The following is an 18,236-nucleotide window of genomic DNA, read 5'->3' as shown; positions in this document are numbered from 1 at the left end:
TAATCTTTTTATGAAAGCCATTTAAATCATTAACAACCAAATGTCCAGATATGCAATCAATGACACATCATCTTTGACACGTCATCATCATCTCCTACCTCCAGAAACTCTAATTTCCCCCTAGACACCACCTAACTTAACCCTAACCACCACCGCCACACTCACGGCCAACCACCATCTTCGCACCTCCATCATCAGATATTTCGAAACCACCACCATCATTGTTCGTCTTCTTCGTCCAGCAACCACCTAAAAACACCACCATGACCATCTTCCCCTTCCTCCACCGTGAATCGTCATTAACATCTTGTCGCGACAACCATGATTGCCACAATGAGATAGCGAGCTATGCACAAGCTCATCTTCTCCGTCAAGTCTTCAACTTGTAAAGGGAAACATAGAGAACAAAAAAGCCAATTGGAGCAGAATCGCCACAGCAAAAGTGTCATTCTCCATCAATCTTCATCTTTTCCAGCCATCGCGAAGCTGCTCTTTGAACCTGCAAGTAGAAAGAAACCAAATCGCAAAAAGCAATTACGAGCCAGATTCACATCGCGATGCTCATGCATTTCGAAACCCATTCAATTTTCCTCTCGCGGCGCAGGCGTAAGGAAGCCTTTCCCCCTTGCATTCAGAAACTCTCATTTTTTTGGTGGGGAAGGGGTTGCCACGTGGCAGTCTCTCGTTAGTTACGTCATGTTTTAGTTAAGGTAGGTCAACAGTTAAATAACATGTCATTCACTGATTGCACAACTGGACATTTGGTCGTTAACAATTTAAACGATGTTTGCAAAAAAAACTAAATTGAATACAAATTATGATTTTTAGGACTACATTGAACAATAAAAAAATTGGGACCATTTTGAATAAAGATGAAAAAAATTGAGACCAACAGTAATATTAAGCGTATTTCTATCTTATGAGAATTTCAAAGAATGTGAATTCCTATTTGTTTTATAATTTTATTTTATTTTATTTATGTTTTTTCATTAATCTTAATGTGATGTGATTATGAGAAAAAAAATTCTCTCAATTTAAATTTAAGAAAATCTGTTTATTTGTTTTGTGAACTACTGTAAGTACTATACTATTTCCACGGAATATAGACATTGGAAAACAAATAGTGTTCTTTTTTTAATTCTATTTGTATAAATATTTCTATCTTCAGTAGACATTGAGAATTTCAAAGAGTGTGAATTTCTATTTGTTTTATAATTTTATTTTATTTTATTTATGTTTTGTCATTAATCTTAATGTGATGTGATTAGATGAGAAAAAATGTTCTCTCAATTTAAATGTAAGAAAATTTGGTTATTTGTTTTGTGAACTACTGTGAGGACTATACTATTTCCATGGAAAGATATAGACATTGAAAAACAAATAGTTTTCTTTTATTTTAATTCTATTTGTATCTTCATATACGTTTATTTAAATTGTATTATGCATTACCATAAGTATTATACAAACTCTTTAATGAGTTTATTATATGAATAATAGTTTAATTTTTAAGATGTTACAAACTTTTGGTCGGATAAATAATTTGTCATCCTTAACTCTAAATTATTTTGAGTTTTCAAATAATCTTAAAAAAATAATATTAAAATCGATATCAAGCCAATTTGTACCTATCTAAATTATTTTGTTTTAAAAAATATGGACTTGGAATGCATTTTCTTAGAAATTATGGATTTAAATTGAATTTTAATTCGAATAATTTGGGCCTATAATGGATTGAAGAAATTTAATAATAAAGCAGTGATAAAAGAATTACGCATTATTGGGCCAGTGATATAAATAAATTATTAAACCACAAAGATTAAAATTTTTCTTTTTTCAAAAAAATTAAAATCGTAAGTTATTGTGACGAAAGATATACGAAATAGTTGTTTGTGGTGTGAGAAAGAAACTGACGTTGATAGAGGAATAGGTGTAGGGTAGCCTTCCAGGTTGTCGGTGGCAGTGGTGATTTAGACAATGGTTACCCTGAAATGAATATTATAGGTGGTATTGGTGATTTAGATAATGGTTACTCTATGAATATTATATAGTGTTTATAAATATTATATGGCGGTTTTATAAGATTAATGAGTCGATATTTTATTGAATTCACTTACTTTATTGTGCTAGAATTGATCAAGAAATTGTGTTTAATTGTTCAGTATTTTCCCGTTTTTTCTAATTATACTAAATCTGACCGGAAATTCGAATTTTAATTAATTTGAATTTTCTTGGCTTATTATTTGCATTATTATTTTCAGGGAAATTTTGAAAATATAATTTTGGACATATTGAGGGTTATCACACAATTCGAAACTCTCTACAAAGAAGTGTGGACAACAAGAAGGGCACTATGGTGATTTTATCCTTTNGGCTTATAAGAAGGGGGTGCAACATGTTGAATTTGGGGGTGCACACAGAAAAGAAATATCTGCCACCCACTTGCACGTGAATTCTGCTGCATGGATTCAATAAAAAACACTCCCATCTTACAATGCATTCTCCTCGGTCCAACAGCTCCTTGTCCAACTCCACGGTCTAGCTGCAGCACGGATGGGGAGCAGCCTTTATGGAGGTCCAAAGCTGGAATAAGAACGCTGACTGGGTTAGTGCACGGTCTCGTTCAGCAAGGTGCATGGAGTACAACCTTCATACATCCACGAGAAGTGGTGCGTCCAGCAAAGGCAAGCCCAGCATCAAAGTAGTGGCTACTCCTTCACGCATCCAACACGCAAGGAGACCTGCACGATCCAGACTTCACACACACTGCAGTAGCTTGGACAAAGGCTTGGTTTATGCAACAGCCACCGAGAAAAGCAAGGAAGTGTTGCAGTAGTTTCAATCTTCACGGCTCATGACATTTAGCTGCAACATCCAACCCACATCAACATCTTTACGCAGCAGCTTCCTCCCAGCTTCAATCCACTTTGAAACGGCAGTAGCCCACGTGATGGAGCCCACACGGTCCAGCAAGTTCCAGCAACTTCCAGCCATGGCATAGCCCACATAAAATCACGTCCAACCTCCACATGGACAGCACCGGTTCAGCTTGGAAAGAGAGGTGTGGCAGTAACTTTAGATGCAGATTGCACAGCCCAGCAGCTTCATTCAACTCCACGACCCAAGCAGCGTTGCACCAACACGAATATATGGAAGACGACCCAACAATAGCTTCTTCATTCCTCATGTTTTAAGCTTCTTTCCGGTCCACATGCAGTCCATGCACACAGCAGCCCCTAGAAGCAACAAACAACAGCTCCACGTGCCTCCATATAGCCCAGCAGAAATCATCATGCTTCCATCCAGCAAGTGCAACACGGACCTAAATGAAAGCCCACACATCCAGCTGCCTTCATCACGTCCAGTTACCCAAGCACGTCCAGCTACTTCACACGGTGCAGCAAGCAAGTGCATCAAGCAGCAACACTTCCACATTCCAGCTGCTTTCAAGCAACACAAAGTCCAGCGTCCACCAGCATCTGCACGGGTTAAGCAACATCTTCACGGCCCAACATTTATATGAAGTATACAAAAGCTTATTCATTCAGCATTGGACTTGAAATTGCAGCTGGTCCAGTAAAGAAATAACAAAGAAATGCACTTGGTGGCAGCAGTTAGCTCACGGTCCAGGCTGACTCCACGCTGCAGCTTAATTCATTTAAAAGAAAGCATGGTCCAGCAAAGCACGCTACATTGAGACGGGGTGCAGATGGTAATTTGAATTTGGAAAAAGCATACCTTCATTTGGGAGACGTATGGCAACTGATTTAGGACGCTGATTCCATTTAAAAGCACACAGACAGCCCAAAAGCAGCTGCCACGTCTACAAATAAGGGGGTCCAGTAGTATGTAGGCACAGAACCCTAGAGGGATATTCCGAGGTAGCCGCCACAGGAGGAACTGATATATCCTCTCTTCATTTTATTTTAAAAAGCACCGAAGGTTATGATGAATGGAATGGGAGAAGATTGAAGCAGGCGAACCTAGAAGACTCTGGTTATTATTATTTTTTTTATTGCTTATCCTTGGTTGAGAATGAAGCTTACGTCTGGAAGAAACTTTGGTTCAATCTTTTCACCATTTATGTGTTATGTTTTTTTTACACCGTTCTCATGATGATGAGTTGCACTTGTTGTTTAGCTTAATGCTACATTTCAAATTAATTCAAGCACTTTCATTTTGCTCCGACACGTGTTACGGTAACTGCCTTTATACATATTAATTTACTTTTGGATTGATTCTAGCTAAGAGATTAAAACAGTGTGATGATTTTCCTTTTGAAGAAGCAGCAAGTTAAATTTACTTTTATAATTGGAATGCGGAAGCAGTTATTGAATTGTAAGGATGCAGTGCCTCGGCCTCGGGATGGGAGCGTTGCACATTTTCCATTTTTATTTTCATTTGAATGAAGCACCATGGAAACTTAGCATGTCACGATTGAAGAGATTTTATTTAGAAGCCTTTGCAATTTCAATTCATTTTGGTAGATGCACATGTCACATGAGTTGGTAGGAAATTATATTTGTTTATTTTATTTAGTTTTTAAGTATATTAAATTGCATTTCGAGTTATTTTTCATTCAGTGTTGGATTTTAATAGCTTTAATTATGTTTAGATATTTTTGTTACAGTGTTAGGCGTTTAATATTTTTTTTATTTTAATGTCTTATCTTCTGTTCAGTTGTGTTTAATTTCCATGAATTTTAATTAAATTTAATTCTTGTTTCAAAACAACAATCTTCAAACCCCCCACACTGTGTTAGACCTNATTCTGAACCGCAGTTGGTTCTTGTGAGACGACCTAGGAGTCATTCCCTAGTTATATTGCACTTTAAACTGCACATCAAATTTGATTGGGCGGCGACACCCATCAAAGATTGAGTATATTCTGTGAAGATTTTTTTAAAAAGATTTAATAAAGATTTTTTATTTTTTAAATTGAGATGTTTTAAGTTTACATCTTTCCAAAATTGAGAAAGAATGTATATCCAGAAGATAGTCTAATATATAAGTTAGTTAGGTTCGTCGTATTATTGAACATAAATTAATTATCTCGACTATTGTATTATTTATAGATTAATTAACATTTGTGGACCTTTATCTATATGGGTCTCTCATTGACCTATTTATCTTATGAGCTGATTTTTTTATCCAAATTTTATCAAGTTAGAGTAGTACTTCATTAGTTTTGGTATTCCAAAAGGTAGTCGAACGGGCTAACTTATGGTCAAGTAGTAGTGATCATATAGGTTGACTTGTGGTTAGGTAGAAATAGTCAAACAAGTCGGCTTGTGACTGGATAGTAGCCCCTAAACCATGAGGAGCTTAGTGACAAAGAAGTTTGAATGATAATGTAAGGTCTGACTAGATGTGAGTGATGAATAATTGTCAAAAAGTTCTCTTCCGTTCAGTACTCGTCTTTTTGCTTTTATCTTTTATAACTTGTTTTTTTTAAACCAACATGTATGTTGTCAAGTGTAACCCTATTTTTGTATAATTCCTTCATTGACTGTTGGACAAAAATCACTTCTACTCATATGGGGCTTGATAAGGTAGGTAGCATATGAACTTGAGAGTTGTTCAATCGATATCGACAAGGTGGCGACACGTAAGGGTTATTGAATTGAGGTTGGCATGGTAGGTGAGACACGAGATTGTTCAACTAAGGCCAGCAAGGTAGGCAACACATGAGATTTATTCAACTGAGGCTGACAAGGTATGTGGTGCATGAATCTTAGAGTTGTTTAAAGAAAGATCGACAAGGTATCCAACATGAAACTACTTTAAAGGTTTAAACAGGACCACCTAAGTAAGTGGCAGGAAACTGCATGGAGGTTCAACTTGGACCGCCTAAGTAGGCGACAGGGAACTACATAAAAGGTTCGATTAGGACCGCTTAGGTGGGTGGCAAGGAACTGCATGGAAAGTTCAACCAATACCACCTACTTAGGTGGCATGAACTGCATGGAAGGTTCGACTATGACCACCTAGGTAAGTGACAAGAAACTGCATTGGAGGTTCGACCAAGACCGCATAGGTAGACAACATGAAACTGCATTGGAGGTTTGACAACAAACTGCTCGAAAGGTTCCACAAAGATCTTCTTGATAGGTGACAATGAACTTTCTTGCTTGGAAAATAGTCAAATAGAATTTTGACATCGAAAACCCTTTATTTTATAGATGAAGTTCCTCGTTAAAAGAAGTCAATCATAGGTTGGTATGTTCCAAGCCATCTTGAGCCATGATGTTTCAGGTCATTATAGACCGAGATGTGCCAAATCGCCATAGGTTAAAATGTTTTAGGTCATTATAGACTGAGACGTGTGAAATCGCCATAGGCTGAGATGTTCCAAGTCAACATAGGCCTACATGTAAAGGTCGATATGTTAAGGTTGAAAAGTTGAGGGAGATAGGTAAAGACCAAGATGTTGAAACTGAGAAATCGAGGTCGACTTATACAGGTCGTCGAGGCCGAAGTCATTGAGACCGAACAAGGCCGAGAGCAATTGAGGTCAAACAAGGACCAGAGCTATTGAGGCCAAACAAGGCCAATAGATGTGGAGGTTGAACAAGGTTGAGATCTAGAGAGGCCAAATAAGGCCAATCGAGGCCAAACAAGGTCGAGAGCTATTGGTTCTGAACAAGGCCAAGAGCGATTGAGACTGAACAAGGTTGGAAGCAGCGGAGGTTATACAAGGCAAATAGTCGAACAAGGCCCAAAGCTACCAAGGTTGAGAAATAGTTGAGATCGAACAAGGCCAAGAGTCGTTGAGGCCGAAAATGACCGAGAATGTCGAGGCAAAACAAGGTTGAGAGTTGTTAAGGCCGAACAAGGTCGAGACTTGTAGAGGCCGAACAAGGCCTAAAGTTGCAAAGGCCAAACAAGGTTGAGGGTTGAACAAGGCCCAAAGTTGTTAAAGCGAGCAAGATTGAGATATATAGAGATCGAATAAGGTCAAGAGCTAAACAAGGCCTATAACTATAGAGGCTTAACAAGGTCGAGATCCATTGAGGTCGAATAAGGCCATAAGTTTTCAAGGATGATACATGCCGAGGCCGAACAAGGTCGAGAGTCGTCGAGGCCAAACAAAGCCAAGAGCTATCGTGAAAGTCTTTTTACATTTCCATTAGGATGGTAATCTCACCAAAGGAATTTTCAACTTATCTTATGCTTGTCATCTTTCTCCTCGGTATCACATAACTCTTTCTTCACAGTTTATATCTCGACCCCACGGTGGACAACATTGTTCTCACAAGGTCAAGTACACCCTGTAAAGACTCTTCAAACTTATTCTAGCAAAGACTCATTACTCTTCAAATTGAGATGTTCTAGGTCCACGTCTCTTTAAGAAATAGAATGAGTGTGCCTGTAGAAGACACTCTGACGCCCAAGTTAGTCAGATGCGATAAATAATAGTTAATGTTATAGTAATGAATATATATTACTCACCTCAACCATTGTACTATTTATAGGTTAATTACAACATTTGTGGACCCTTACCTGTGATGACAAACTCCTTGACTAGGTTGGACCAAAGCTAGGAGATGTGCACGGAGGGGTGCTTACTTGGATGAATGGTGTGAAAATGTGGTGGTAAATGGTCTAAGGATGATGAGCTAAGGTATGGATGGGGTAGAAGCTCAAAGCCTCTATGAGATATGGTGGTGGTGGTGTAGTGTTTGGTGGCTCCAAGAGAGTTTGGCCAACTCAAGGAGAAAGATGACTAGAGGGGCCTCATGGGTTGCTCTAGTCTTTACCTAAGATGAGTAGTATATATGGCCAAAAATGGGCAACATAACATTACTCAACATCAAAGATGAAATACAAGGGTGGAGACACCTATATTTATAGGCCAAGGGTGTCTCCTTCTAACCGTAAAAGCATGATCTCTCACCTTTGCTCTCATTGGCAAAAAATGAGGCCTCCTAACCTCTCCAATGATGGGAGGACATGTGGCCACTCACAAAACACAATCCTCTCCATTCCTAGAGTGCCATGTGGCCATTACTAAAAGTTAATCCTTTCCACTCCTAGGGCGCCATGACACATGGAACACACTTTCCACTTGGTTTGAATATATAACTTAGGGAAAATCTATGTTACTTAGGCCTTAATACAAGCCTTAATCAAATCTACACTACATGGTCAAATACAAGGCCTAAATAAACCTACATTACTCTTCAACCTCCATGATAACCTATGAGAAAGAGTTTGCTTCACCTTGCATAAATGATTCTAGATTCTTCTTGAAAATGTTTGGGCCATGGTTTGGGGTATTCCATCAACCTGTATGGGCTGGATGGACCCATTTACTACATGAGTCAGTTATTTGATCCAGAGTTTGCTAAGTTAGAGTAATACTCCATTAACTTTGGTAGTTTGAAAGGTAGTCAGACGAGCCGACTTATGATTGGATAGTAATGATCATATAGGCTAGCTTGTGGCCTGTAGAAATAGTCAGACAGACCAACTTGTGGTCGAATAGTAACAATCGGATAGGTCGGCTTGTCGTCGAGTAGAAACAGTCAGGCAAGCTGACTTGTGACCGGATAGAACGGTCAGGCATGTTTGCTCAATGTTCTGGTAAGCAACACATAGCCTTTGGCATGTGGTATTTATCCTTCAACAAGCAACATTTAAGTCTTGGTAGGCAACATACAAGCGTTGACAAATGACATACAAGCCTTGGTAGACATTATACATGTCTTGTGGTTTTAGTAAGCGGCTTATATATAATGTGTTATGATAGTCTACACTTGGTAAACAACACTTAGCTTTTGGTAGATGGTAGATGAGTCTAAGAATCTAAGATATGTTAAGGCCAAAAGGTAATATAAAGTATATAACTTAAGTTTATCTTAAAATGACAACTTATTTATTTTAATGTTAGAAACGTAAGCCCTTACTCACTACAAAAATAAATAATTTTAGGAGGGGTAATTTAGCGGCGGTTTCAGAAACCCCGAAAAATTTCCGCGGTTATGTCTAAAACCGCAGAAAGTTTTTTTAATTATATTTTAAACTTTCCACCCAACCCAACCCATATCCCCTTCCCGCGCCTTCAGTCATCCATCTAATCTAAAAATATCTAAACCCTAGCCTCCCTCCCCCTGGCCTTCCGTCAAATTTCCCCAAATCCTTCCCCGCACTACAATCTTCTTCTGCTTGCTTCTTGTTCGTCTTCTCCTACTGGGCTTCGTGTTCATCTTCTCCTGCTCGGTTGAGCGTCGAGGTGGAGGCGTCGAGGCATTTGTGGGTTGAGCGAGGTCGAGGTGCTCTGGTCCGCTTCCGCACTGACTGATCTTAGGTCGAAGTCGAGGTAAGACTGTGTTCGATCTTGGCTCTCCGGTTTAAACTAAAGTACTACCTGCATGACCTGCCGTTGACGTACAATATGGTTCTGAAGGAGGTGTTAGGTCGCAGCCGTTTCTTCAAGTCTATTCAGTGCAAACACGACGAGGGTTTGGTACTCGTCAAGGTCTATTTCAAGCGCGGCGATTTCCTCGATCTCTCCAACTACGAACGTCGTCTCTCTCAGATCAATTCATTCCGTCATTCCGACGAGGGTTTGGCCGTTTCAGGTCTCCTTCTGCTTTATTGAATCAATTCATTCCGTAATTTTTATATTTAATTACTTGATTAATTAATCAATGTATTACTTTATTTTTAGAATTTTCGATTTAGTATATTTTTGAAATATTGACGTTATACGAGCTAATGTGATTTTAGGTGATGCTTATATGTTTAGTTCCGCTTTGATGGTTAATTTTGACTCTTTTGTTTTGCTTTCAGAGAACACTTTTGTTTTGCTTTCTACCTGTTTGTGCTTAAAAAGTTGTATGTGATTGATTGACAAAGCTCCTTTATATACATCGTCAAAGTTGTTATCTTTTTGGAAGAGAACGAAGGGTTGCTAACATCCCTACAGATCATCCATCTTGCAGCAAGCAACATGCTGTTGTTCAATTCCGGTATTTCATCAATTTAAGCAACCTTGCAGAGTTTCCTTTGGTTATCAGTATTTTAATTATGGTGATTGGATTTTATGAACTTTCTAATATGCTAGCTTTGGTAGACTTTGTGACTTTTATGTTTTGGTTTTTTTGATACACCTTTTCTGTGTGTATTGATTGCAGATAAAATTCCAGATGCTTTGCTAATCTTTATCTCCTGTTTCCTGTTTCTTTTAAAATGGCTATGAATCATTAGATAAAAGCTGTTTGATAAAAGCTGTTTGTCAAACCTTAATGGGTCCTGCGACTGGTCTTAGATTGCAAATGGAAGTAGTTCATACCCCTTTTCTCTAGATGTCCCAAGAAACACTAGGTTCTTGTTCTCTAATAAAACTTCTACTCCTACAAAGGCAATCTCCAAATCAATAGTAAGCAAATATGTTGTTATTACTTTTGTGAGATTCTAACACTGGAACTGTGTTCTGATTTCTTAATTTTAGTTTAGTAATATTTTTTAATTGCACCTGCAGGTATATTTACTAAAACCTGGTTGTCCATCACAGCAGCACTTTGAAAAATTGATCAACATTTTTGAACAGTTTGTTTGCTCACTTATTGCTCCAAATACACTACTTAGCTTAACTAAGCTTGCTTTCTCTTTAATTCTGTTGTTTACTTAATTTTTTGCTATCAGATACCTATTTCTTTTTAAAAGTATGTAACATTTGGACTGGATGATGTGTTAAGGAATAAAAATGATTATGGTTTGTTGCAGGTAGTTATTGTCTCAAGAGTACTTTCTGCTTTGATGTTTGTCATAATTAATCAGAAGTGTGTGAGAATCTCATGAGTTTTAAATACTTCAGGTGTATAACTCAGTATCTTTGTGTGAGAATCAAATAGTTTTACACTAACAAGAGAAAAATAAGCAATCATGATTCATACCAGGATATCAAGTTTCCCAAATTATATATATATATATATATAGAGGTATTGTGTCAATTGTTTATTTGTACCTTGCATCATGAAATTGTTATATATACTTGCTAAATTGTTCCTTCTCGTGAAACTTGTAATTGTATAGTGAAGTTGTTTCTTACCCTGGTTAAGAATTTAGAAGGAAATAGAAGTTAATCAGTAATTTCGTTTGTTTACGTTTTCTTTATGATTGTTCTTATTTATATCCTCTTTTTTGTGTTATACTTGTTCTATTAGTAGATGAAACTATAAATAATTATATCAATGACACAATGTCATGAAACTTTTGGGTCATCCTCTTTTCTGTTATACTTTAAATCAACATAATGATAGTTATCTAAAGTTGAAATTTGACCATCTCAAGTATTTGTTGTCATGCTTATAATGTAGCTTGAAGGAAGCATCATACAGTGGAGGGGGAAATATTACATTCAAAGGATCTCTTGAAAAGGGTAGTAAATTCATGACGAGAATCTATCAAGGAGAGTTCATTTTTTGAATCACTTTCCTAAAGCTGCCAAACAAGGGAGGGATCATCCTCATGAGTTACTGAGCTAGTCTCCATGTATATTTCATTTTTTGAATCACTTCCCTTGTTAGTCTCTCATAAATATAGTTTTGGTTTTATTATGACTGTTTCTTAATATTAATATGGTTGTTTATGATGAATGATTCATTTGTTTTGGATTTTATGGTGCTGTCTTGTTTGTTGCCATGTTGACCAAAAATGGTATCTATAATAAGCTTGGTGCGGTTTTGGACGAAACCCTGGAAATATGGGCGGTTTTTGAAAAACCGCAGCTATTTTCGGCACTTTTAGTAAACCTTTACTATTTCCGGCGGTTTTCAGAAAACCCCTGCTATTTTCGACAGTTTCAAAAACCTCTGCTATTTCTGCCGGTAATGTTAGTCAGCGTTGCATTTATCAGAGTTTCTTCAAACCGCGGGAAACAAATTTTCCAGGGTTAAACTGCCGGAAACGCTAACAATAACCTCTGTAAAAATTAGATATTTTTGTTGTGACTATATTTGTATAAATTATCTTATATTAAAATATGCTTTTAGAAAAATGTTATTTCAGTATAAATAAATAATTTTTATTAATTTATCAACTCAATTATTATTCTCTACGTTTTTATATATAAATATAAATATTGATAAAATTAGGCATAACGAAAATAAATGTTTGATGGTTTGAAGAAGATTTGTATAAAATGGATGGGATTGAAACAGAGTACTTTGTTACATAAATAGTTCCCTTTTTAACATCATTTAATATGACAAAAAGACTATAATGAAATAATTTTTTTTTCATATTTTTATATTTGTATATTTTTAATTTTAATTTATTGTTGGTGTCAATAGATAGTGAGATCAATATTATTTGTTACAAACACCAAAAAAAATTATTTTAAAACTAGAGTGTGTGAATATTATTTTTATAATAAAATATAGAGGAATATGTACTGTTTCAAAATGGATGCTATTTAACATAAAGATTAATCATAATATAATCCAAAAATAATGTTTAAAAAAATAACTTTTCTTTTAAGAGAAGATGATTTAACCACTCATAAAACCAACATCTTAGTATGCTTGTCACGACTTAAAATGTTTCTAAAACTATATTACACTGACCATAGGATTCCCACAATTGTCAAATATGTGAAACAGTTGGAGGATGAAGATAGACCACGCATTTTTAAAATGAGACAAGTTATGGTCCATTTTTATCTGTTGCAGATGTCTGTGTGGTTTACAGCACCTAATGTTATTTCCAAGACCAACTCAAAAGTTTGTTCAGTTTAATCAAATTATTGTTTGGTTACATTGAACAATGAAAATGAAACAACGCAATTATTATATATAGAAGGAGTTATAAGATATTTTTAGTAGTAAAATTGGTTGAGAGACTTATAAGATGATTTAGTAGTAAAATTGAAAGAGATAGTGAAAGAAATTATAGATACTAAGTCTCAAAAAGATTATTAATTATATATCTAATTGAAAAAACCCAACACTAGTATACTAATTATTTTTCTTCATCACAACTACAAAAAAAATGATATTTTAACATCATTTTGATACTGCACACGTGTTAAAATGTGATTGGACAATTTCAAATTAAAAAAGTTGAGACATGAGTATATTTAGAAGAGAAAAATCAAAGTTTATTTTTTTAGTTTAAAATCGTCTAACTATATTTTGACACGTATGTAGTGTCAAAATGATGTCAAAAAATGGTGTTAAAATATCACTTTCCTTTATATAATGCATTTGAGAAACCCTAGATGCAAACTTCTTTATGCTTTCCTAGTCATCGATATCGTAATGTTACTGAACTCAGTTTTACACTTAGACATACGATCAGCCAGAATTTTCTGGAAACGGCTGAAAANCTCTTCAATGATATGTCCACCAAAGTGGCTAATCAGCATAGGTTCCGCCACAGACCTCATGCACTGTGCCAGGTTATATCCACTCTCACTAAGTGATTCAGACCTTTCAGATTCAAACTCAAGAGGCTTCCAATCTTCAAGAGGATTCCAATTGACCTGGCACACCTCTACACGATTGATCACAAACGACCCTTCTTTAAGAACTTCCAATTTCACTTCAGATGGTGATGGAGTGTACTGTGGGATGTTAAGACTATCCAATTGCTCTTCCTTTATTATTCCCTGCATATATTCATGTATATGTTTGCGAAATCAGTTATCCAAAGTCCGCTGAATATACAAAGCATACCATCAAGTCCTTACCTGCACACACATTTCACTAAGAGCCATAGCCATAAGCTCCAAAATAAGGTAGCCACCCTCCATGCTTGCTGGATCCTCGGCATCGTTTCTTCTTCCCAAAATTGTGAGAACCATACGACCTTCTTCAACCAGTTCCTCTGCACGACACTTGAGAAAACTAGAGAAATCTCTTTGAAATTGGTGGTAGTAAGCTCTCGCAACATNTGGTGGGCTTGTTCTTCCTATATAAAGGTTCCCCCTGTTGTTCTCTATACCCTCAGGAACCTATCAATCATCAATAAATTACAGTTATTACTTCCATTCTATGTAGTATTAGGCACAACTACTAAATACACATTTACCTTAGATAGCCATTGAAGGCTGTAAGAGGAATGAACAAAATGAAGACTTTGATCTGGGAAAACCCTGCCATAGAAAGAACCCGGAACTCCGGAGAAGTAGCATGGACCAATCCCACCTTTCACTTCTGTTTGCAATTTCTCTTTAAAGTTGTCAAGGGAATTAAAGATGCTGTTGAAGTCATTCCCAGGAAGATCATTCAGAAACACCCTGTACTCTGGAGATTTATGGTTCAGCTTCCGACAAAGCTTCTCCAGGGTCTTGATGAGTTCAGACACCACAGAGAAAGTGTTTGGTCCAGAAGAGCAACCCAAATCTGCAATTGCCAAGCTTCTCGGGAGTGTGTTGCTATACAAACTAATAATGGCTTCCTCTCTTATGGGCTTCGATAAAGTAATAGCCTTTTTCTGTAAATCAATGGCAGACATAACAATCACTACTCTCTGGTCGTACTTTTGTTGTCCTACAATACGTGGTTCAAACATATGCATGTGTTTCACTTAATTTTGAAAAGAACTTACAATAATGTATGTTTAGTTTCATGAAATTGTATCTCCTTTTGTTTTAACTCTTCTGGTACAAATGAGTACACCGGTTGTTAACATGGATGTACTTCAATTAATTTTAGAAAAAAATACACAAATAATTTGATTAATGAAATTTGATCTCCTATTTTTTAACACCTCAAGCACATACCTTTTAAATACAGGATTAATGTAATATTAAAAGGATGCTTTTGTAATTTTCTTTTGCTGTAAAAGAACTATTTGTGTAGTTTAACATCAGATCACGAATATATATGAACTTTACGTTAGGTTTAAAACCTAAAGATACAATATTTTGGGACAATATAAATTACATACTTTTACTCTTTCATCTTTATGTTTATATTTGTTTTAGTTCTTACATTATAGATTAAAAATTAATAAAATGATAATTAAAATCCGTCACAACAATATCTATGGTTGCAAACATGTTTCTACAAGGGTAATTGACACATTGATTCTTGTAACAGGTACAATAACATTTATAATTTGCAAAAAAAATTAAAAAAAATGTACTTCCTTTTTTTTTACATGGATTGGTGAATTGATTAAAGAAATGTGACTAGACTCATTTCAATAAAAATGTCTTAAATTTTGTTACTTAAGTACAACACCATTGACTGATAAAATTTGTTGGAAGTCTCACATCGACTAAAGATGAGGCCATTTAAGTGTATATAAGTGGGTACAAATCTCACCCTACAAGCCGGTTTTGTGGGATTAAGTTAGGCTTAAAGTCCACTTTTAAAATGGTAAAATCTCACCCTACAAGTTGGTCTTATAGGGTTGACTTAGGCTTAAAATCCACTTCTAACAAAATTCATTAATATATAAATAAAAATGATGTTATAAAAAGAAGATTTTGATTTGGGTAGAATGAAGAGAGAAGGTTTGTTAGTATATATACCTGAACAAAGGAGTTGTTTGCATAGCTTGTTTTTCCAGCACCACCGTTCATGCGCAGTACCTGTGCTACCTCCATTCTTCTGTCTGTTTTTACTTTTTCTTCTGTTGTTGTGTGATTCTAGTTCATACCACATACACATATTTATAGACATATACTGATATCACCATTCTCCTTTTTCACAAGAAACTCGTGTTTTCTTATAACATAAATAACTTTAATTTCCTGATTATCTTAAAATCTCATCAGAAGTTATCAATGGTCCAAGAGTTTGCACGTGGGTATGTCTGACATCAGTTATGGCTCTTTGTCCACCTTTACTCCACCATTCACCTCTAGTCCATCATATTTGTCCACCTCCACTCCACCGTCTACTTCCTATCCACTATCACTTTCCACCTCCACTCCACCCTCTGTTTCTTTCCCTTAGTAGGTTGCATACAGGTTTCAATAAGCGACATACATATGGTTTATTTTGGTAGTCGACATTTGATAGGCAATCCTTAACTCTTGGTAAACGGTACCTGACTATAGTAGTCTAAGATGTGTTAAGACCAAAAGGTAACCGTATAAAATATATAATTTAAGGAAATTTATTTTAAAAAAGAAAACTTTTAGTGGTTAGAAACATATGCCCTTACTATATTTGCATAAATTATCTTATAATAAAATATGCTTTTAGAAAAATATTATTTCACTGTAAATAAATAAATTTTATTAATTTATATCAACTTATTATTCTTTATGGTTTTGATATAAATATAAATATTAATAAAGTTATGCATAACGAAAATAAATGTTTGATGGTTTGAAGAAAATTTTTTATAAAATGGGTGGGATTGAACGAGAGTACTTTGTTATATACATTTTAACATCATGACTATAAGACTATAATGAAATAATTTAATTTTTTTCAAATTCTTTTACTTCTATATTTTAAAATTTTAACTTTAATTTATTGTTCGTGTCAAGCCAAATGGGAGATGAATATTATTTCTTACAAACACCAACAAAAATTATTTTAAAAGTAGAGTGTGTACAATATTATTTTTATAATAAAAAAATATAGAGGAACATGTAATGTTTTGACGTGGATGCTATTTAACATAACTATTAATCATGTAAGATAATCCAAAAATAATGTTTAAAAAATAACTTTTCTTTCCAGAGAAAATGGTTTAATCACTCATAAAACCAACATCTTAGAATGCTTGTAACGATTTAAAATGTTTCTAAATCTATATTACACTGACCATAGGATTCCCACAAGTGTCAAATATGTAAAACAGTTGGAGGATGAAGATAGACCACACATTTTTAAAATGAGAGACAAGTTATGGTCCATTTTTATCCCGTTGGGATGCTTCTGTGGTTTAGAGCACCGTAATGTCATTTCCAAGACCAACTCAATAGTTTGTTCAGTTTAATCAAATTATTGTTTGGTTACATTGAACAATGAAAATGAAACAAGGCAATTATTATATATAGAAGGAGTTATAAGATATTTTTAGTAGTAAAATTGGTTGAGAGACTTATAAGATGATTTAGTAGTAAAATTGAAAGAGATAGTGAAAGAAATTATAGATACTAAGTCTCAAAAAGATTATTAATTATATATCTAATTGAAAAAACCCAACACTAGTATACTAATTATTTTTCTTCATCACAACTACAAAAAAAATGATATTTTAACATCATTTTGATACTGCACACGTGTTAAAATGTGATTGGACAATTTCAAATTAAAAAAGTTGAGACATGAGTATATTTAGAAGAGAAAAATCAAAGTTTATTTTTTTAGTTTAAAATCGTCTAACTATATTTTGACACGTATGTAGTGTCAAAATGATGTCAAAAAATGGTGTTAAAATATCACTTTCCTTTATATAATGCATTTGAGAAACCCTAGATGCAAACTTCTTTATGCTTTCCTAGTCATCGATATCGTAATGTTACTGAACTCAGTTTTACACTTAGACATACGATCAGCCAGAATTTTCTGGAAACGGCTGAAAANCTCTTCAATGATATGTCCACCAAAGTGGCTAATCAGCATAGGTTCCGCCACAGACCTCATGCACTGTGCCAGGTTATATCCACTCTCACTAAGTGATTCAGACCTTTCAGATTCAAACTCAAGAGGCTTCCAATCTTCAAGAGGATTCCAATTGACCTGGCACACCTCTACACGATTGATCACAAACGACCCTTCTTTAAGAACTTCCAATTTCACTTCAGATGGTGATGGAGTGTACTGTGGGATGTTAAGACTATCCAATTGCTCTTCCTTTATTATTCCCTGCATATATTCATGTATATGTTTGCGAAATCAGTTATCCAAAGTCCGCTGAATATACAAAGCATACCATCAAGTCCTTACCTGCACACACATTTCACTAAGAGCCATAGCCATAAGCTCCAAAATAAGGTAGCCACCCTCCATGCTTGCTGGATCCTCGGCATCGTTTCTTCTTCCCAAAATTGTGAGAACCATACGACCTTCTTCAACCAGTTCCTCTGCACGACACTTGAGAAAACTAGAGAAATCTCTTTGAAATTGGTGGTAGTAAGCTCTCGCAACATTTGGTGGGCTTGTTCTTCCTATATAAAGGTTCCCCCTGTTGTTCTCTATACCCTCAGGAACCTATCAATCATCAATAAATTACAGTTATTACTTCCATTCTATGTAGTATTAGGCACAACTACTAAATACACATTTACCTTAGATAGCCATTGAAGGCTGTAAGAGGAATGAA

The 18,236-nt window shown here is 35.5% G+C and overlaps 2 protein-coding genes and 1 long non-coding RNA gene across 6 annotated transcripts; 1 reads left to right on the top strand and 2 right to left on the bottom strand.

The window, feature by feature from the left end:
- The first annotated feature begins 8,957 nt into the window (after positions 1-8,957).
- Positions 8,958-11,755, top strand: LOC106767792. 3 transcript variants are annotated; one of them, XR_001376184.2, is made up of 6 exons: positions 8,958-9,318; positions 9,406-9,580; positions 9,792-9,970; positions 10,136-10,380; positions 10,483-10,550; positions 11,321-11,755. It is a non-coding gene; the product is annotated as an uncharacterized LOC106767792 (long non-coding RNA). The 3 variants fall into 3 exon arrangements; XR_001376185.2 differs by lacking the exon at positions 11,321-11,755 and having other exon boundaries at positions 10,209-10,380; positions 10,483-11,026; XR_001376183.2 differs by lacking the exon at positions 11,321-11,755 and having other exon boundaries at positions 10,483-11,025.
- A 1,358-nt stretch (positions 11,756-13,113) lies between these two features.
- LOC106768230 (salicylate carboxymethyltransferase) lies at positions 13,114-15,912 on the bottom strand. Of its 2 annotated transcripts, none has more exons than XM_022782681.1 (4): positions 15,484-15,912; positions 14,034-14,494; positions 13,693-13,956; positions 13,114-13,611 (listed from the first exon to the last, which is right to left on the bottom strand). In XM_022782681.1, exons 1-4 carry the CDS (start codon positions 15,632-15,634, stop codon positions 13,234-13,236), a joined length of 1,254 nt encoding a protein of 417 aa, XP_022638402.1. In that variant the 5' UTR covers positions 15,635-15,912; the 3' UTR covers positions 13,114-13,233. The 2 variants fall into 2 exon arrangements, with proteins under 2 accessions (XP_022638402.1, XP_014508723.1); XM_014653237.2 differs by having other exon boundaries at positions 13,120-13,611; positions 14,034-14,438; positions 15,484-15,630.
- A 1,369-nt stretch (positions 15,913-17,281) lies between these two features.
- Positions 17,282-18,230, bottom strand: LOC106768232 (salicylate carboxymethyltransferase-like). Its single transcript, XM_014653239.2, has 3 exons — positions 18,202-18,230; positions 17,861-18,124; positions 17,282-17,779 (listed from the first exon to the last, which is right to left on the bottom strand). The coding sequence occupies exons 2-3, from the start codon at positions 17,972-17,974 to the stop codon at positions 17,402-17,404; spliced, it is 492 nt and encodes a 163-aa protein (XP_014508725.1). The 5' UTR covers positions 17,975-18,124; positions 18,202-18,230; the 3' UTR covers positions 17,282-17,401.
- Between the last annotated feature and the right edge of the window lie 6 nt (positions 18,231-18,236).

Source organism: Vigna radiata, chromosome 7, assembly GCF_000741045.1.
Source record: "Vigna radiata var. radiata cultivar VC1973A chromosome 7, Vradiata_ver6, whole genome shotgun sequence".
Classification (NCBI taxonomy): Eukaryota; Viridiplantae; Streptophyta; class Magnoliopsida; order Fabales; family Fabaceae; genus Vigna; species Vigna radiata.
This window is presented reverse-complemented; position numbering and strand designations above follow the sequence as displayed.